We start from the raw sequence: 18,835 nt of genomic DNA, 5'->3' as shown, positions 1-18,835 counted from the left end.
TAGAGTTTCATCAATGTTTCTCATTGTATTAATATTCAGTCAAATGATAATAGGTACAAGTTTGCTCTTAGCATTATGAAAGGCCCTGGTTCAGCTGTCGTTATACTCAGATACATTTTTTGCAGTGATGTGGGACCTATGCAACCGAAAGGCATGCCCGCTGGCACGCCAAGAAGTAGCAACTGACTTTACTGTTAATTCTCTAATTTGCCTTGCCTAAACAATGTCCCACCGTGAGGTATAGTGGCTAAGGTATTCGGCTGCTGACCCGCTGGTAACGGGATCGAGTCCCTGCTGTGACCGCTGAGTTTTCGATGCAGGCGAAAATGCTTCAGGCCCGTTTCTTGTGATTTCGGAGCAGGTTAAACAACTCCAAGTGTTCGAAATTTCCGAAGTCGTCCACTATGGTATCTTTCATATTCGTGCGGTGGTTTCAAGACATTAAAGCCCACATATCTGTCATTGAACAATAAACTTCTCTATTGACCATGGATCTGAAAGAGTTACGAGATTAAGAAAGCAAAATGAAGTTGTTGACCTTACAATAATCTCTTCATTTTCTTAGCACGACGTTCTCTGTCCACATGTTTTGCGAAGCAAACATGGCGTTCGCAACGTGCATTGCTACGAGTATTGCGACACATTCACTGATTTATTTCATAAGTAAAATATACTCGTAATGCGACACAGGGATGAACACCGATTAATGTTCATATCTCTCTCCCGTTCAGGTCTTTCATCGACAGTTTTTTTTTGAACCCGCGTCACGCTTACGCTGTGAGCAAGAAATCGAAACTACATTATATGTAAGCTGCAAGCTGCCGTACTACTAGCGGAGTGACAGGAATATCGACATAAGTTTTCCCGGATTCAGCATAGGAAAAGTTTCTTCGAACGTGTTGGCAGTATGGCAAATTGGTTACCTTTTGCATGCCGCGGAATGTTTTATGAGTTTTGACCGACGGTTACACAATATTGCTCTGTAATCGATTTGCAAATGATGAATGCAAGTGAATGGTTTGATCCAGGACATATTTCACGCATGATTCACGCACACTTGCGCTTGCGAAGCTATGAACAATGGAATTCATATATTGTAACCGGAAGTGCGATTCAGCCTCATAAAGCTGACACGCCACTTGTAAGTGAGGTTATCAGAACCTACGAAATCACATCACGAGGCTAAAAAACTGATTCGAATGGACAAAGGTGTTGATAAGCTATGAGCACTATCTTTCATCTGACCGCATTCACACGCATACTACATGTGATTGAGAAGGGAAACTCGAAATGACGGCCGCATATTACCCCAAGCTTACACATCCGCTGCACTCAACTACTCATCTTTCTTCATCTTTCTGCCCAACGGCACGACACTTGGCGATAAACACTATCGGTATGCGGTAGATGTTCAAGTGTTGCTTACAAGGCTAGCCTTCAAATACTCATAGGCATAGACAGCTTGGAAGCAGCAGTCTGAAGGTACACAGGCGCTCGCAGCTGTCATCATGGTAAGTTCAGGAGTTGTAAGTGGACGACGAATTCTATTTAGCATACTTTGTGCGACGGTGCTGTCGTGGCTTCCCGCTAACGTGGAATCACTCAACCTGACTCTATATTACGAAGGGCTATGTCCTGACTGCCACGAATTCATTCTTGGCCAACTCTGGCCAACGTTTGGGAAGCTCGAAGAGTACCTCGAGTTGGATCTCCTGCCCTTCGGCAATGCTCGCATGAAAGTGTCTAACGGGACGATCACCTTCTACTGCCAGCACGGCCCAGACGAGTGCTTAGTCAACGAAGTTCACACCTGCGCCGTCAAGTACGTGCACCCGCAGAGAAAGCTCCTGGATTTCGTCGCCTGCACGCTTCGCCAGGACGATCCGGCCCAAGCAGGTGAGCCATGCGCTCGGAAGGTGGGCACGGACTGGGCTGTCCTGGACCGCTGCAGTCGAGGACCCGAGGGTATCCAGCTCCTGTACGAAATGGGCAAGCGAACACGGGAGCACCAGCCTCCCATACAATATGTGCCGTACGTGGAGATTAACGGATATCACAACGAAACCATGCAAAATTTGGTGGAAGAAGACTTGTTTCACTTTGTGTGCAAGCTTTTGGAGCCATCGCCACCTAAGGTGTGCACGAATGTGGGGGTTCCTGGACGGCATTGTGTTATGAGCAGTGATTCTCACTTTTTGTTCGAAATATCCTGATTAATCTGTTGCTACTCATCATCATCGCTTGTGTTGCGTGTTCTTCTTGTCCAGTTTTAGTACTGCTTACACGCAGTATCTGTTGTTAGCTGCAACACAATTCATGTGTGAAAAGCTAAAGATATAAAGCCTCATGCATCTATGGGTCTTACAAGTGTCTCAGTTTTGCTGCATTGGTAAACAAAGACGAATAAAACTTCTAAAATGACGTGTAACAAAATAAGGGCAATAGTGATGTGATCATCGTCTGATTTGGCGGCAAAGTAAGTTTGTGCTCGACGTTGGGTATTTCAATATGTACGTAGTTCACTTCTTTTACGTAACTTTACCTGCCCTTTCTTCATAGGTATAAGAAGGACCTGTGTTCCATAAGAAAGAGAATGGGCTGTGCAATATTATACGAAGTCGTCTAGTGTGGGCTGCGGTGCTCTTGTTGTGTCTTATCTTTGTTGAACCCTGGCTAGAAACGCTTAGCTTGCCGCATTTCTTTAAGTGAATTAGTGGTAGGCATCGATACATCGGCTCCCCCAGAAAAAAAAAATCGTCTAAACTAGTTGTACTTGCGCACCCGAATGGTTCCTGATTGTTGAAAAAAAGGAAGACTGTACTATAAAAGCATGTGCAACTTACAATCTTTGATTCGCGAACTGGCTGCCAAGTTAATCGGGAATACAGCAAGCAGTCACCATGCATAAAGCAAAAGAACTTTCGAAAAAAAAAATGACGTGCCACTTCTCCTTCGCTATCTGTTTCGAGTACACCATGACTTATCTACAATGGGATATAGCCGCTCAGACACCGTCTTGAAGTCTAATCAGAGAACAGACCACGCGGTGATTAAGTGCTCGATAAACTGAGAGTAAGTGCAAGTGTCCTCTCACGTGATACCATGAGATCGGAATTGGGAGATATACGGTAGCAAAGGCGCTATACTATCGGCATGTTTTTTACATCCAACCGCTCACGGTAACAAAGGTCAGAGTTGGCCTTTACGCTTTGCAAGAGGGAGACGTCGAGAGAAAAGGCACGTGAGGCGATAAACGTAGCTAGCGTCTACGAAGTGTTCATTTATGCAAAATAACCGTTCAACGTGAACGTCCAATTAATCTGGAGCACATATTTAATTTATAAGACGTTCCCAAACGCAATCACATCTCCAGCTCTCCATTAAAATAATTCTCTCTCCGCAATGCAAAGGAAAAACCTTCACAAGGAGCCTTGGAGGACGTAGGCACCTATATACACGAGCGTACGAGCAGCACCAGCAACTAAGCAATAACTCAGTGGGTGGTGCGACCACCAACCTCAGTGAAATGACGAGACTATGGCCAATGTAGCTCTATCAACAAAAAATATTGTGTGCTCGAGCAGGTGGGTTTTCAAACGTGATGAGTGGATTGTTAGCGACTCATTACAGCAAAAAAAACAACATCTAAGAAACATGGCATATCCACGAAGTGAATGATGATGATTGGGCGAACCAGCGAGTTCGTTCGGCATTACCATAACTGACCGTTAACATTCACCACATACTCATGTAAATAAGTGACAAAGTGGTGTATATACACAAGGTTTATTAGCCATAAATGGTATGTTGTGTGAAGTTGTAGATTTAATTTTTCCTCTTTATTACTGTATTATGGTGTCGAATCTAGCCTGAAGTTGCCAAAAGGAGGTATGGGCAATTTCTGCTGGTGGCTGTTGGTTGTTCCCAGTCATACAAATTTCATCGTAGAGGATATTGAGACGTCATAAACGGCACAAACTAGTCGTTGTCCGTGATGATCACCATCATCAGCCTCATCTTCATCTCAGCTACGGCACACGCCTACAGACAAGCCTCGGCCCAAAGGAGGCTCACCTCTAAAAATTTTGTCAGCACTTCTTTAAAGTGAAAACCATAGCTGCCTCAATAAGCGCAAATATTGACGAGCGTCCAGCGTGGGCGTCGCCTGTTAGCGGCGCCAACACAAGTGATGCGAAAAAAAAAAAAAGGCGGGGGGGGGGGGGGGGGGTGACGGAAACGTTAATAAATGACGCTAAAAATACGCGCAATTGTTGTAGGCAGAGACGTATGTAGAACAGTCACATAGGTTAAGTGCGAAGCATTTTTTTGCGTCTGCAAGCACTTTTAACATCTATCTATCTACCTATCTATCTATCTATCTATCTATCTATCTATCTATCTATCTATCTATCTATCTATCTATCTATCTATCTATCTATCTATCTATTGATCCGCCCACTTTTGGGTGCACTCATCATCACCCCCTTTACTTGGTGTCGACTAGAATTAGTATGAGAAGGTATAATGTTGTGTCGAATACATATCATAAATAATGTGACGATCCCGTAGCGTACGTCGTCAAACACTTTTCGCCAGACAGTGGCACATGCCCGTGGGCGGGTATGTGCCACTGGTGATTGACACTTCATATCTACCCAGCCGAGAAAAAAATGTCAAGATACCAGCATAAATCGAATCCCCAATATTATACATGGCAACCAACTATTGCATCACAGAGCCACGCCAGGTTTCGCCACTGCTTTTCAGAAAGACCGTAATGTTCGTGAGGCGTCAATTAGAGATGCAGTGACGGCTATCCATTTTGCTAAGCATTACATATGTGCTCTTAGGATACAGTCGTCAAGTCGGGTTAAGATCAACTGTAGTTAAGCCGAATGCACTGAAGGTGATCGACAGTTTATATCAAATAAATAATGGCGCGAACAGACATTGGGAATTCAATCTCAAAGCATTCAGAAAAATTGATGCATCTCCACGAAGCGAATGACGACGAGTTGGTGAAGCTATGGGTCGTAAGGTTCATAATGTCAATGTTGAAGTTCTAGTCAAAGCTCCAGTCTTGTTAGTCGCCGGGGAACATTTTAACGACTTGTATGATATAGAAGAATGTTTCGAGGTTGTGGCAGTAGTATGAAATCTGCTGAAGGGATTTAGACCACGAAGTGGAACTAACCCAAATAATGGCTTTTGTACATGTCGGTGAATTAAGGTTACAGTTGCCTGTTATTATAGAAACAATCGACGTATTGCTGAAATGAAGGTATAGTGGAGGCTGCTAATAGCAAGAACTCGCTAACTCGGAAAAGGTACTCTAAATCATTAACCATTTATTCTAAACACAGAATTTAAAGTGGCAATAAATTTGTCGTAGTCTACCACTCACCCGTAGTCGGCTCTATATTGTACTCGGAAGCTTTTTCTGTCTTATGAAAACGTATAGGATAGTTCATTGTGCAAGCGGTCATTAGGTGGTCCGTTATGTTAAGCGCGCCCATGCACTGAAATGGCGAAATGAGGGCGACTTTCCGCTCTCATGGTAGCGTATATAGCACACTGAAATCAAGTTAACCTTGAGAATAACTGTAGACCCGATACTACAGCTATTACCATCATCCTCCTCCGAAAATTGCGTAGAAGCTGCTGAGACACATGGTCACTCACACTGCTGCTATAAGGAAACTAAGCCTGGAAACCTGCACGAACTGAATTACGATACTAACTCACTCGTTCGTGCTCCATCAAGATTGTGAATTTTCTTTGGCAGAGGTAAAAGTAGACGGGGTGACCGTTGCCGCGTCAGGTAACAAGCACATACAAAAGGCGAGATTACGTGCAGGATGCCCCAGACAACTCTAGTAAACGTTAAAAGTACTCTAATGCACTTCATGATGACGCCGCTAAATGCATACTGCTAACTATAGCTTGGAGTAAGTAAAACTGAGATTTGTTCGGCTAAATTGCTAATTTAAAGGACTGTCTACCACCCTTCATTGCTCTCCTGTTTTGTGTCGCAATTAAAAGGGTACCACGTGAAGTGCCTCACCCTGCAGTGGTTTCTCTAGAAAGTGCGTAGAGACTTTTAAAACAGAATTTTCTGTAGGCATTATTTCTCCTTGCCTCGGTGGGATAAATGCAACCAGCACTGGTTGGTGCCGGTGGAAGTCGAAAACTGAAACCACGTGCGGGTTTTGCCGGCTTCATGAAGCTTGACTATTAATAAAACAAATACCTTAGTGGTCACTATAGGCACGCAGACACTTTTTTTATTGTTCTCATGAGTGACGGCGGACGCCGTGGTCGCGTTTCTTCGCCGTTTGAAGGCAGGCATGCAGGCAAGCGAGCACACCACCAGCAGCGCCACGGGGTGCCTATTTGAACGCGTGAGGAAAAAAAAGACAAACCTTTGTCTTTGGCGCAGCCTAAAGGTGCCTTAAGGGCATAAAATAAAATTTGTTGTTAAACGTGTTTGATTTTAAGCAAAATATGTCTAGCTGCGAGGATTTGTTGTCCTACCAAAAAATTGTCAAGATTGACCACATTTGCTGTTGGGCAACGCCAGTGGCCACTTTTTATCAATTTTCAACATCTATTTAAAATTATAATTCCCTTTTTCTGGCACTAAAGCATGCTCATTGCCACTGATAAGATGAACGAGCTTTTCATTTGTGCCACGATAGGAAAAAAATTTTTCTGAGCGGTCGACAGTCCCTTAAGCAAGCAAGATTGGTTAATGTAATGAAGAAAAGAGACAGCACCTGTACGCTGCGCCGGTTGCTCTTACTCTGACCTGCTTTTTTTTCTACCTCTCTCTTGCTGTCCACGCACCGAAACATTGGCCTTTGCCTTATTCATCACACTTGGACATGGCAGCGACCCGTTAGTTTCTCTGGTGGGCGGCTTTGGCTGCATCACGGTGGTTGTTCATGCCATGGTGCGACTTGACAGGTGGAACAGCCTCGAGGTGGTGCTTCCCCGTCCTCTGTAGCAGCGATGTTGGAATGAGTGGTGACAGGGAGGTTCTAGTCAGTCCGTCCAAAGGCAGCAGTGAGCTTGGTGCCTCAGTCGGCCCAGGACTCCTGCATGACGCGTTTATACTTGTGAATTTTTTCGGTGGTATTCTGGAAGCGGTTTAGGGCGATGTACAACTTCTTCTGTTCAGTCTATGCCTTGCGAGCCCCGAGAACGTCGGCGGGGGCCGCCCAATTGCCGACGTCGTCCTGGAAGCCGCGAAAGTGTTGAAAATCAAAGGCACTAACATATGGTGATACGGCTGCTGAAACCCCTGCGCATGTTCACGCGAAGCAGCCGAGTTGGTGTGAGAGCTCTGTGAGGGTATACCGGAGCCTCTTCGGCTCTCTGGTGAGGTCTCTTCATGGTTTTGTCAGGTGGTTGTAGCCAACGTGGCATCAATCATGCACAGTCCTGGAAAGGCCACTGGAAACAGTGCAGTGGTCGACGCTGTCAGGAAATTCACAGTGAGGTGCTTTTGCGCGATGTTGCGCGAAAGTTCGCCGTCACTCTCAGGCGATCTGCATGCGGAGCCAGTGGTGACGTCCAAAGAAGAAGAGTAGTCCTCGATAAGCGTATTGATTGCGCTGGTATCCTTACCCGAGAGAGCTTAATCATAACTTTTAAAGGAACGAAGCTGGGCAAAGTGTTCAATGCCCTTCAAGCCGTTCACAAAAATGGAAGACCAACAAAGCTGGGGTAGCGTACCGATCATGGGTCGTCTCTCGTGCCTTTAGCTTCACTTCCCGATCGTTTTCGGAGGTATTGGCTACCGCAGGTGTTCGACGCATGGCGAGCCCAAAAAGGAGCTGGACTTGTCACTGGCGCGATCTCTTGCATCCTAATACAGCGGGCAAGCGAAATTGCTGATTCATACGTATTGGAGAAAGAGTGTGACGCCCTATAAACAATGGCTATGCCAATTGTAGCACGCGCGCACACAGTTGTTGTGCTCGCATGGATACCAGCAGGTACTTGGTAACGTAATCACTAAGCAAGACCTAAGAGCCTGCGAAAAGGGTGGTCTAATGTACGCTTTTTCCATCGTAAGTCTGAAAACGAACGACGCATTTTCTTTGTTTCATACGATGCAAAGAGATAGCGTGGCGTGACTGCCTATAGGGGGTACCTCAATTTCTTGAAGCAAACGACGGGAGCAGCGTCATGAGTCGTGACACTCTTTGTCAAGGTGATCGCCACATTTGGTCGTATTCGCTAACGCGTATGCGTGCAAACTGGATGATGTATACACCAGCGTGAAACTACAGAAGTGAAAAAAGCTCGAACATTATATTCAAGTTGTCGGCCGTAGAGCGCATCTGCGAATAGCGAAACAACGTAGGTGTTCTGTAGCAGCTTTTGCCACACCAAATATTGCATACATGCGTTTTTTGACCTTAGCACTAGACAGACTGGGCTCCTCGCTGAATAAAATTAATGCGCTATTCGAAAGCTTCTGCTTTTATACCTTTAATTGTGCTGGAATGTAGGCAATATTTATAGCTATGAATAGGCAACACATAGAGTGCTAGTAGCCAGCTTGCTGTCTTCAAGCTTCCACAGACCACCAGAAAATCGAATTCACTTCTACTTTCCGAAGCCAAATTCATCAATGAAAAGACACTTTTCAAGAGGCAATCTCGTAATGAAATTTGAAAGCTCTGGGAGCTTCTCATTAGCACATTGTTTTCGTTCTTCTGGTGCTCCAAGCTTTCAACATCATAAGCAGCAGCAGCCTCCTCCCTATTCCCACTGCAGGGCGGCAAAGGCCTCTCCAATGTTCCGCCATCAAGTCCTCGATCCTGTGCTTTCTGCTGTGCCGTTATTCACAATGCCCATGAACTACAGGTGGTGCGCTATACTATTCAAGATGACACTCGAAATAGGGTCAACCGGCTTGTTGGCATGGGATCAGATATGACGTGTTGACGTACGGTCCATGCCATATTCACCGATGAAGTCAAGAGCTGCAATGAAAATGATGCGAAACCAAAATACCTTTCCAAACCATAGAGCTCGCCACCTAATTATTTGCCGCGGTATGAAAGGTTATAATTAAGCCCTGTTACTCTGCATAAGTGATATTTTGGGAAATACTGTGCGTGCAGCAGAAAACTTCGTGAACTAGGCTTGAAGTATGAACTGAACAGATGCAGTATGCAGTAGTAGGCCACAAGCGAGTAATGCCACAGATTGATTGATTTATATGTGGGGTTTAACGTCTCAAAACAATCATATGATTATGAGAGACGCCGTAGTGAAGGCCTCCGGAAATTTCGACCACCTGGGGTTCTTTAATGTGCACCCAAATCTGAACACACGGGCCTACAACGTTTCCGCCTCCATCGGAAATGCAGCCGCCGCAGCCGGGATTTGATCCCGCGACCAGCGGGTCAGCAGCCGAGTACTTTAGCCACTAGACCACCGTGGCGGGGCAGTAACGCCACAGAATACCTACGAGTTTAGAGAACGGAAAATGTACCTTTTGGCTGTTCTATCAAAATAACATGCAAATACGTAGTGGCGGTGTACTGAGCTGCAATACCGCGAGGCGAGATGGCGCTGGTAGTACTATCATCATCAATAAACAGACCCATTTTTGCTGCAGGTGGGGGGCTTGTTGCGGGTTCACACTGCTCGCTTCCTCTAGTATTTTGTTTTTGTTTTTCGTTACAAAATCGTGGTTCACGTCTGTAATTATTGCTAGGTGACCTAACAGGCCTAGACTGGCAAAAACATCGTCAATCAAGTAAGGTTCACATCATTCATTGCGAATGTCCAAGCCGGTACAGCCACTGTATATGGTCGGGTCCGAACGAAACAAGTCACTTGAGCATATCGAAAGCTTTGGATCCACGTGTAAAGATTCTTAAAAGCTAACAAGCATATGCATACAACTGAACATCCAGATCGCTGAATGAACGTCGCTCTCATTGTGTGACGGCGTACGAGTTTAATGGCGTGGCTTCAGGACAAGGGCCCCATTCTGCCGTCAGATGCAGCGCTCGCCCTGTATAGTGTTGATCTTGGAGTGAAGTGAATGCACAATTTGGATTGCGGAAAGAAACTTGCACATTTCTTATTGATAGCTCGCGCAGTGAGAGCAATGTAGTTCAGCTAAATTGGTTGAATAAACAATTGCAGATGCGGGCAGTTCTGAATCTTTCTCATTCTGCAATGCTACATTAAATACTTCACAACTGTGCAATGTCGCATCGTGTCGACAGGGTAGGCAGTAGTTTTAATTGTCCTCCGTGATCCCATATCATAGGTAATATGCATTTAGTTGATGGCCTAAAATATTTCAGACTTGCTACATTTATTGTTAGAGTTAAGATACAGAGTAACTACAGCTAGAATTACTCGTCGGAGGTAATGACCAGTCTGCTTAGTATGCAGCCAACATGTATTCCAAAGGAGCAAAGTTATGAGGTGTGTCCTTACAGATCGAAAAGGCCCAATTCTACGAAAATAAGCTTTAGGCTTGCATTCTAAGTTTTTGTTGTTTGTTTATCTTTGCTGGTGCTCTTACAGTACACTATTTGCTCAGCCCTGAGCGCAATCTCTTTTCTGCATAGACATATCAATAGAACTTGAGCACTCTCTTGCAAGCAAGCACTCCTGAAATCAATTGGTGGTACATGATGTGAATTCGTCCAAATACTGGATCAATAAAGGTCACATTTATTACACACTTGTTGTTGTGTTCACTTTTTCAGTATACTTGTGCTTGAAAGCTGATGTTGTTTTTTCCGTGCTACCTTGTGAGGTTAGAACTTCGAATACACACTATCTTGCAGTGTGACTGTAGATAAGTGAAGATCATGTATGTTTCAACTACCTGTGCGATTTCCTAGATTTTTTTTGGTGATGGTTGTGCACAAAAATTCACTTTGTAGAAATAGACACTATAGATATGACAACTTAGAGCAGATGTTCTCAAAGAAATCTGGGACGTTTCAATGCCATATGAAAAAAAAAAGAGTACCACGTCCAATGAACACAATCTTCTTCTTCACGACAGCATTCACGTGCTTGAGGAACCTTTGCTGCAAGTGCTCATCACCTTTACGATTTATTATTTTAGGAGACCATTGAACATATGTGCAAAGGTAAAACTGTGCAAAATATATGTGCAAATCTGTGCAAAACATATGAGCTTTGTCATCTTTTTGTAGACTTTTATGAGGTAAACACATTAGGAAAAAACAGTTCTGGATATAGTTCGTAAACTCTCACAAGGAACAACTAAATGTCGGAAAGCCTGTTGATTCCCCTCATTGCGGGTGTGTTCATTTTGCAATGCAATTATAATTTCTGACCATTCACACGCCAACTATGCAGTGATCATGAGTCGTACAGTAGTGGGCCAATTCAGATTGATTCTGGCTTCCAGGAGTTAAAACACATTAAATTGTATCCTCGCAGGAGGCAAGACTGCTTGTCGAAACATTTTCTCTGACACCTAGTGTTCTAATTTTCGACATTTTCAAGCTTCCATCTTTTAAGGGTCGGTTACGTTCGCCTAGCTGTGCCAATAGGAACTCGTTCACAGCTGTGCACGAGTAGTTCAGAACTTGTGCAGCGCGAGTTTAGCAGTGTGGCATCACAAGTAAATGACAAGGTGCCGACAAGGTGGAATTCTTAGTTTTGTTCACCTAATTTAATGAGGTGCAAACATCTTGGCAAAACACGTCGTGTTTGTAGAGGCCGGTACGGCACCTACGTCTAATGCCAAGTTGTTTTTTAAGCTGTGCGTGCGGCTGAACCAAACCTGCGCCGTCAGAGCAGGAGGTACAGGAAAATCATGAACTAGTTTTAGTGCTGTACCTCTCCTGCGCTTTTTGAAATGAATGGCATGACTTAGAGGATGTCATTGCTGCACCACTGAAATGAAATTGTGAGGTGCAGCACTTCATGAAATGGATCATGTGGTGCAGGCGAATGGAACAAACCCTTAAGCACACAAGCGTCTTCCATGCCACGGTAGACAGCCAATGCTTGTGGCCAATCTAAAGCTCCCCTTCATGATATGCGTGGTAAAACATTCACAAATATACCATTGCATGTGTGAGGTTCGAGACGACCTCTTGTAGTGGACGTACAGGTGTTTCAACGTGCTTGCAGAGTGGACATTCGGGTATAGTCATCCTGTCGTTGCATGGCAGTCTGGGAAAACAAGTAACATCACCAGATATCATTGCATGAAATCTATGCATAATCAGTGCATGAAATTTTCAATAGTAAACATATAAACTCAGATAACTAGTGAACAGCAGTATCTTTTACATATATGTAACGGTACCTCATAACACATGTATCACTCGGGGCTGCTATTTAGAAGGCATGTCATGTAGCAGGTTCCTTACCCATTGTACACAGGTGGTTCCATGTCAGGTAGGCCAGGAGGCTGTGGCTGAAAAAGTAGTATTTTGATTTATGTGACCCTTTTTTATCACACTAAAACAAAACCACACCATAATTATGTGATGTTTCTCAGATGCGATAGCGGTAAACTATTAATTCGTAGGTTTATTTAACTAATATATGGGCTAACTATGAAGACACATGCGAGGTGACAATGATGGATTTGCCTTTTTCATCACAATGGCCTGGTGTGTGTTACCTGGCGATAGAATTTCAGAAAAAAATATTGAGTCAGTGACTCGTTCCAACGTGAGGCCACGCCGCGAGTAACGCACGTTTTTCCGGTGACACATTGAGACGTTAAAAGATTTTATATATTTATATTGCAATGCACTGCCTCCGCATTACGCCTACGTAATAATTGGCAAAAAAACTACATATGTTGAAGTGAACCAACTAGCTCAGCAAGCAGTCGTCCTTAAAAAAATCCATGTGGTTTCTACTCGCCAGCCCGTAATTCTCGGGCTTGCAACGGGTTTTCATCCGATGAAAGCTTCAACGATCGCTTCGTTCCTCCAAAGGCACTTGCATTCCCTTCGCGAAAGCATTCGAATAAGTCAAAATCGACACAACGAGAAAGCATGCGTCGGTCAGCAGCGGCCCGAAATATTTACAGTGAAACGAAACTCTGCGAGACATATCCGAACGTACCGCTAGCCGTTCCCTGCCGTCGCTACCATTGGCCGCCATATATAAATTTGGAATGATGATAATGATGTCGATAGGCTACTGCTGACTACGAGTCAGCTGCAGCAAAAACTAATACAGAAACTGATGACGCAGCACATGTTAAAAAAAACCACCCGCTATAAGAACAAGTTGTTCTTCATCTGTAGCGGTACGCAAAGATGTAGTATTTGATCATTTTAGAATTAAAAGTTGGCCTCGACGATGGCGTCCTTACAAGAAAGTGCAATAGCGCGAGTGGCGAGAGAGGTTAGTAGATCCACTTCGGGTGTTTGAGCATAAGCACGACGTGGTTGGCTTTTTCGCCCCCTACAGGTGATCACTTGAACTTGAGGGTTTCCTGGACCTGGTAACGCTATCGCAGCTACACGGCGCCGAATGTTTAACATGGTAGTGGTTTACAAAGATACGCCGTCATCTTTGCGCATTCAGGAACGCGTAATTGCTTCTTCAATGGAACAAAAGCCTTTGACAACCCCTTCAGTAGGGCTTGTATCACATCCGTGCTCATACTCAAGCACTGCGCAATTCACTTCACTTGTATGTTGCAGGTTTGATAAACATATATATGACAAAGAATACACACAGATGCCTTTCTTAACGAAGAATTTTTCGCGTTGCGAAAGTTTGTCGAATGACTGTGCCCTTTGGAATGTGCCGGTGAAGTATAGGAGAAGTTAGCCGAAAAGTGTGAATTGAGCCCGTGTCTGTAGGTCTCATCAATACAATCATTTTGCTTAGCTGGTCGAGTTTCTTCGCGTTGGTGGCATGTGACGTTCCATAATATCCAGAATAACTACCATGGCATTCAATGCACAGCAAGAAATAAGGTTCGATTATGCTCTCGACGATGGATATTATACATCAGATACAATAAAAATACTTGGGGGCGTGATAGAATTAATACACGAGGAAACGTAAGCTGAAACTTGCTCTTTGTGAGTTAGAAGCTGATCGTTAATTGTCGCTGTCACTCTCGGCACTCCCACAACCTTCTACGTCAAATGAAAAATCTTTGTCGTGAAAACGATCCCCTCCCCCCCCCCCCATTTTCATTGCTTAAGGTAATCTGATGAATTCCCTCCACCGAATGAGTTCCATCACACCGCCGTTTGTGCGGACGTGGTAAACATTTTGCTCTCAAGGCGGTCAACAAGCAAATCGCTCGCAATGTGCTGCCATGGTGTCATCTATCAACAAACGTACAAAAACAAGCGACGCAGCTGAAACAGCGCTGACAATAAAAATCGCGTCATATGTTATGAAATACATGCAGTAGAAAAGCCCTGAAAAATTCTTTATGCAAGCAGAACGAGGTGAGCTTAAATCGAATAGGTGAGAGGATTCCATATTAACCTATATGTGGCTACAGAAAACCTCGAGAAGCTGATATAATTACGCCCTGAGTTATCATTGAAAGCACCAGCTGTCATGTTATTTGACGAAGTCATCGCTTCTCACTAGATCAGATGAGCTGATTTATCGGGTCACGGAAGGCCTTATTTGTTTGATGACTCAGGAGACATGCAAAGTCGTAATGTTCGTTTCTGGCTGACGTGTTAACACCGAGACTAGCACGGCTGAACAAGGAAGTGGTTGTGTAGTGCCACTTTACTGACCCTCCTCGAGAGGACCCTCCTGATTTCCGCATGGCGGAGTGACAGTCTATGGTCATTGCGAATACTTGCAAAGTTGTCAATTTCATCTACTCGCCTCTTTTTTTTCTCCCGCTCACACGTTTGCCTTCTCTTGCAATATAGCCAGTTACCCTCAATGATCAGTGGTTAAGCTCCCCACGCGCGACGTGCTCGGCCCAAATGTCCATTTCTTGTGGCTTTCATCTATGATATCGTTATCTCCTGTTACACCTATTATTTTCCTTTCCATCGCTCGCTGCGTCGTCCTCTATATAGGTTAAATTCAACTGTGAGAGTGAAATAACTAGATGTTTTAGAATAGGCTGTAGCACATTCGGCAAGCATTCTCAAATCACGAATGGTAGTGTACCACTATTCCTAGAGCGGAAGGTATATAACAGTCGCATCTTACCGGTACCTACCTATGGACAGAAACCTAGATGCTTACAAAGACGGGTAAACATTTGTTGAGGCTTTCAACATAGTCGTCATAAAACTACGGATATGAGCTATATGAAGATTTGTTGTGATAGAACCACGCACTCTTGGAACATCTTGTAACAATTCATTTGTTGTTATCTCCAGAACGGGTGATTGCAAATTAATAATTGACAAAAGTACGATGAAAAAAAAAAACAGACATGTCAGCAAATGCAGTGCCTTCATAACTAGCTCTACTTAATACGGCCAGCACTTAGAGAGTGAAACTCATTTCGCGGGACTGTGAATTTGTCATCTAAAAAGTTCTGCAGGAAAGATATACGACTATAATGACTTATAGCACTCGTCACACTTCTGTGCTATAACGATAAATATATCGAATATCAGCTCACTTATTCCGTGGTTCAAACAAGCCTTACTGAATTCCCAGCAGCTGTGAACGGATTAAGATGAGCTGTGAAGACAGATGCACGTTCATTGACGCCAAAGCGTACGTAAAATGCTATAATTAGCCAGATAGAACTCCAAAACTATTCTTGTCAGGTTCTTTGAATCTAACGTAAATTTGTAAATTTTATTAGTTTTCAAAGCAACCTTGTACACTGGTGCATTTTGCGATGAAACTAAATAACAGAGTGTTAACAGAGTCACAGAACAGAGACCCCACCGCCAACCAACGTCGGCTTAGGTAAATCTTCGGTTCAAGAAAGAAAGGCGTGCATTTTAGTGACGTTTCTTGCCGGGCTAATATTAAGCAATTCATTTTTTACCAATTTCCACTTTTACAATAGTAACATGATTTCGATAAATTACCTGAACCGCAGTGCTTTCATTTGTCTCATATATGGATTATTTTTCAAAGTAACTGCAGATTTTTCCCGGAATCAGCGTTTTAAACTGCCGAATATACATGTATTTCCTGTTTACGATGTGCCGTCTAAATTGTCATGTGACAACTGATGAGAATATTGACAGTGCTTCATTTACACTAATGCATTAAACTTTCGCCTTCAATCACAAAAGCACGAGACATGTTGAACTGAACAACTATCAGTTTTATTCCTTTCAAAACAGTTTGAGAAGAACATCTGGTTAAGACAGGCGATAACGGTTCTTCCTACGCGCGCCAAATGTTATCTGTTTTCGTTTCTCTTGAATACAACGTGAGCCTGAAAGATTATCAGGCATATACTGCGTGGTGGAGTCCAAATTTCTCATATGAACCCCCACGAGATTGGAGCTTGACCAGCGGCTGGTTTGCACTGGGCCAATTATCTCCGCGGGTCAAAGTGTAACTTGTGAGCATGCGTGCACTATAAAAAAAGCAAGAAGTGCTTCTATGGCAGTCTTCTCTGTAGCAGAATCGTGAGCCGACGTGGTCTAAAATAGTCATGCCTCTTGCGATGCCCACTCTGAAGGGTGGCCTTGCTTTCTGCGTCTTGATTGTTACCGTTCAGCTATGGTTGCCGGTGCAGTGTACGTCATTCGACCTGACACTTTACTACGAAGGGCTGTGTCCAGACTGTCACGACTTCTTCCTGGACCAGCTGTGGCCAACCTACAACAAACTGGAAGAGTTCATGAACGTCGACCTCGTACCATTCGGGAAAGCGCACATGACGGTCACCAACCATACCACTACCTTCGAGTGTCAACACGGTCCTCAAGAGTGCTACGTCAACACAGTACAGGCATGCGCCGTCAAGTACGTACACCCTATCAAGAAACTTATCAACTTTGTAGCGTGCATGTTTCGCCAAGACGACCCCGCTAAGTCGGGTCAGCTGTGCGCTGACAATGTTGGGACGCACTGGGCAGCTCTGGACAAATGCAGCGGAGGACCGGAAGGTGAACAACTACTTCGGAAAATGGGTGAGCGAACGCTTGCACTCAAGCCGCCAATGAAGTGGGTGCCCTACGTCCAGATCAACGGTGTACATGACGACAACATAGAGAGCTTGGTCGAAACGGATTTGTTTGGATTCGCCTGCGAGCTCCTGGAGCCCAGCGCCCCTAAAGTGTGCAAGAAAAAAGTCTCTGGTGGCCGCTGCTTTATGTGCAAGCCACCTCCTGTGCGGCTGACCATATCCGATCATGTTGTCACGTATCTCAAAAATTAACGGCGTGGTTGCCGAGGCTTCTGTCTTTATGAGCTCTGAAATAAAGCAAACATATGAGTCATTTTCCTGTCGAACACGTAGGTCTGTTCTTTTTCTTGTGTGAACTCGGCTGTAGAATAACGCCTTGCTTGTGCTTTGAGACCTTCATAGTGCAATATATAGTGCTGAAACAACGTTCATTTCAAGAGGCTCACACAAACCTTCTAAACTTCATGCGAGCGTTTGTGCAGCTGGAACATGTTCACGCTACAACTTTGCGTACTACTACTGGCTCTAACACTAGATCGTTACGCACATTTGTTAGGTTGCATTTCATGCCTTCACACTTGATCGCACACTGTGGGTGTTGAAAGGTGCAGTGATGTCAGCTGCCTATATCACCTGCTGTACTATGGCTACGATAGTCGACTGTCGATGAAATAGGTGCGATGAGCTATTGACAAACTCACGCTTTGCCTTTTCGCGGCCACCAAACTTGATCCTCTCGCCAGTGCCTAGTATTTTTCTAGGGGGAATTTTAACAAAAACTGCATCACAAAGACAACAAAGGTGACATATTTCAGAATCATCACGAGACATCACATCGATTAGGCATCGTTTTATGGGCTAACATCCTCTTACACTTATCGTTCAGAAGTGTATTCAAGTGGTTTCGCATATATAACTTGGCTGCAGATAATAAAAATATTTGACTCTATGCTTGTTAGCAGAGTCTGTAAACTTCTTTCTTTTGTATTCCATGCTTGTTGCCCTAAATGTTTGCTTGTGCAAGTCGCATTTGCTCTTCGCTTAATCTTGTCATTATACATTTTTTGAAACTGGTTCGCTACACGACTTGTGTTTGTTCCTTCATTTGTGTTGCTTAGTTTTACGCTACTGTTTTTGTAACCCCACACTGCAATGATTACATTAGGAGTTAGCCATATTGTCAAATAAATAGAAATAAACAACGAACAAATAGCATTGTTTGAATATATCGCCACTTACCTCTAACGTCAGTTACGTTACGTTCGAACAGGTTTCAAATACTCGGCTAGCTTTACACTCTCTTGCAACTAAATCTAATCAACATTTTTTAACACGGAAGCTCTAAGTTCATTGAAAGTTGGCAGTAAAGTGATTTTGTTGAGTACTTTTCAGATCAGCAAAAGACATTACAAAGCACAAAGTTGTCAGTAACAAATAAACGCTTTACTTCAATATTCCTAAGTATTTGCTGTTGTTTTTTCACGACTAAACCATCCTGTGACACGCATTTTTAGCAAGGGGTTCGTGCGAAATCTCCGCCTCACACAAAACAGCGGCTACATTTTCTGCTTTGCCTACACAGTCAACTGGCACATAAACGGGCTGTGGTCCTTCAGCTTCGATGAATCAGTATCTCAAGTCACGCGTGTTCTTTTGGAATCGAACAAAAAAATTGTATGCCACTAGACGTCAGGTTCTCATTATGGAACTGTTAACAAGTGGTTATTAAAGAATATGTGGCCTTCT

The 18,835-nt window shown here is 44.0% G+C and overlaps 2 protein-coding genes across 2 annotated transcripts; both read left to right on the top strand.

Annotated features, from left to right (window-relative positions):
• The first annotated feature begins 1,371 nt into the window (after positions 1 to 1,371).
• On the top strand, positions 1,372 to 2,367 carry LOC119170755 (gamma-interferon-inducible lysosomal thiol reductase). The gene has a single exon (XM_037422008.2). The coding sequence runs from the start codon at positions 1,509 to 1,511 to the stop codon at positions 2,211 to 2,213; it is 705 nt and encodes a 234-aa protein (XP_037277905.2). The 5' UTR covers positions 1,372 to 1,508; the 3' UTR covers positions 2,214 to 2,367.
• A 14,078-nt stretch (positions 2,368 to 16,445) lies between these two features.
• LOC119169763 (gamma-interferon-inducible lysosomal thiol reductase) lies at positions 16,446 to 17,495 on the top strand. The gene has a single exon (XM_037420784.2). It carries the CDS (start codon positions 16,613 to 16,615, stop codon positions 17,339 to 17,341), a length of 729 nt encoding a protein of 242 aa, XP_037276681.1. The 5' UTR covers positions 16,446 to 16,612; the 3' UTR covers positions 17,342 to 17,495.
• The last annotated feature ends 1,340 nt before the right edge of the window (positions 17,496 to 18,835 follow it).

This window comes from Rhipicephalus microplus, chromosome 2, assembly GCF_043290135.1.
Source record: "Rhipicephalus microplus isolate Deutch F79 chromosome 2, USDA_Rmic, whole genome shotgun sequence".
NCBI lineage: Eukaryota > Metazoa > Arthropoda > Arachnida > Ixodida > Ixodidae > Rhipicephalus > Rhipicephalus microplus.
Note: the sequence above shows the minus strand (reverse complement) of the source record. Positions and strands in the feature narration are given on the sequence as shown.

Bases quoted from the DNA above. Each gene is read 5' to 3' on its own strand.
- LOC119170755 (XM_037422008.2), top strand. From the start codon at position 1,509: ATGGTAAGTTCAGGAGTTGTAAGTGGACGACGAATTCTATTTAGCATA.
- LOC119169763 (XM_037420784.2), top strand. From the start codon at position 16,613: ATGCCTCTTGCGATGCCCACTCTGAAGGGTGGCCTTGCTTTCTGCGTC.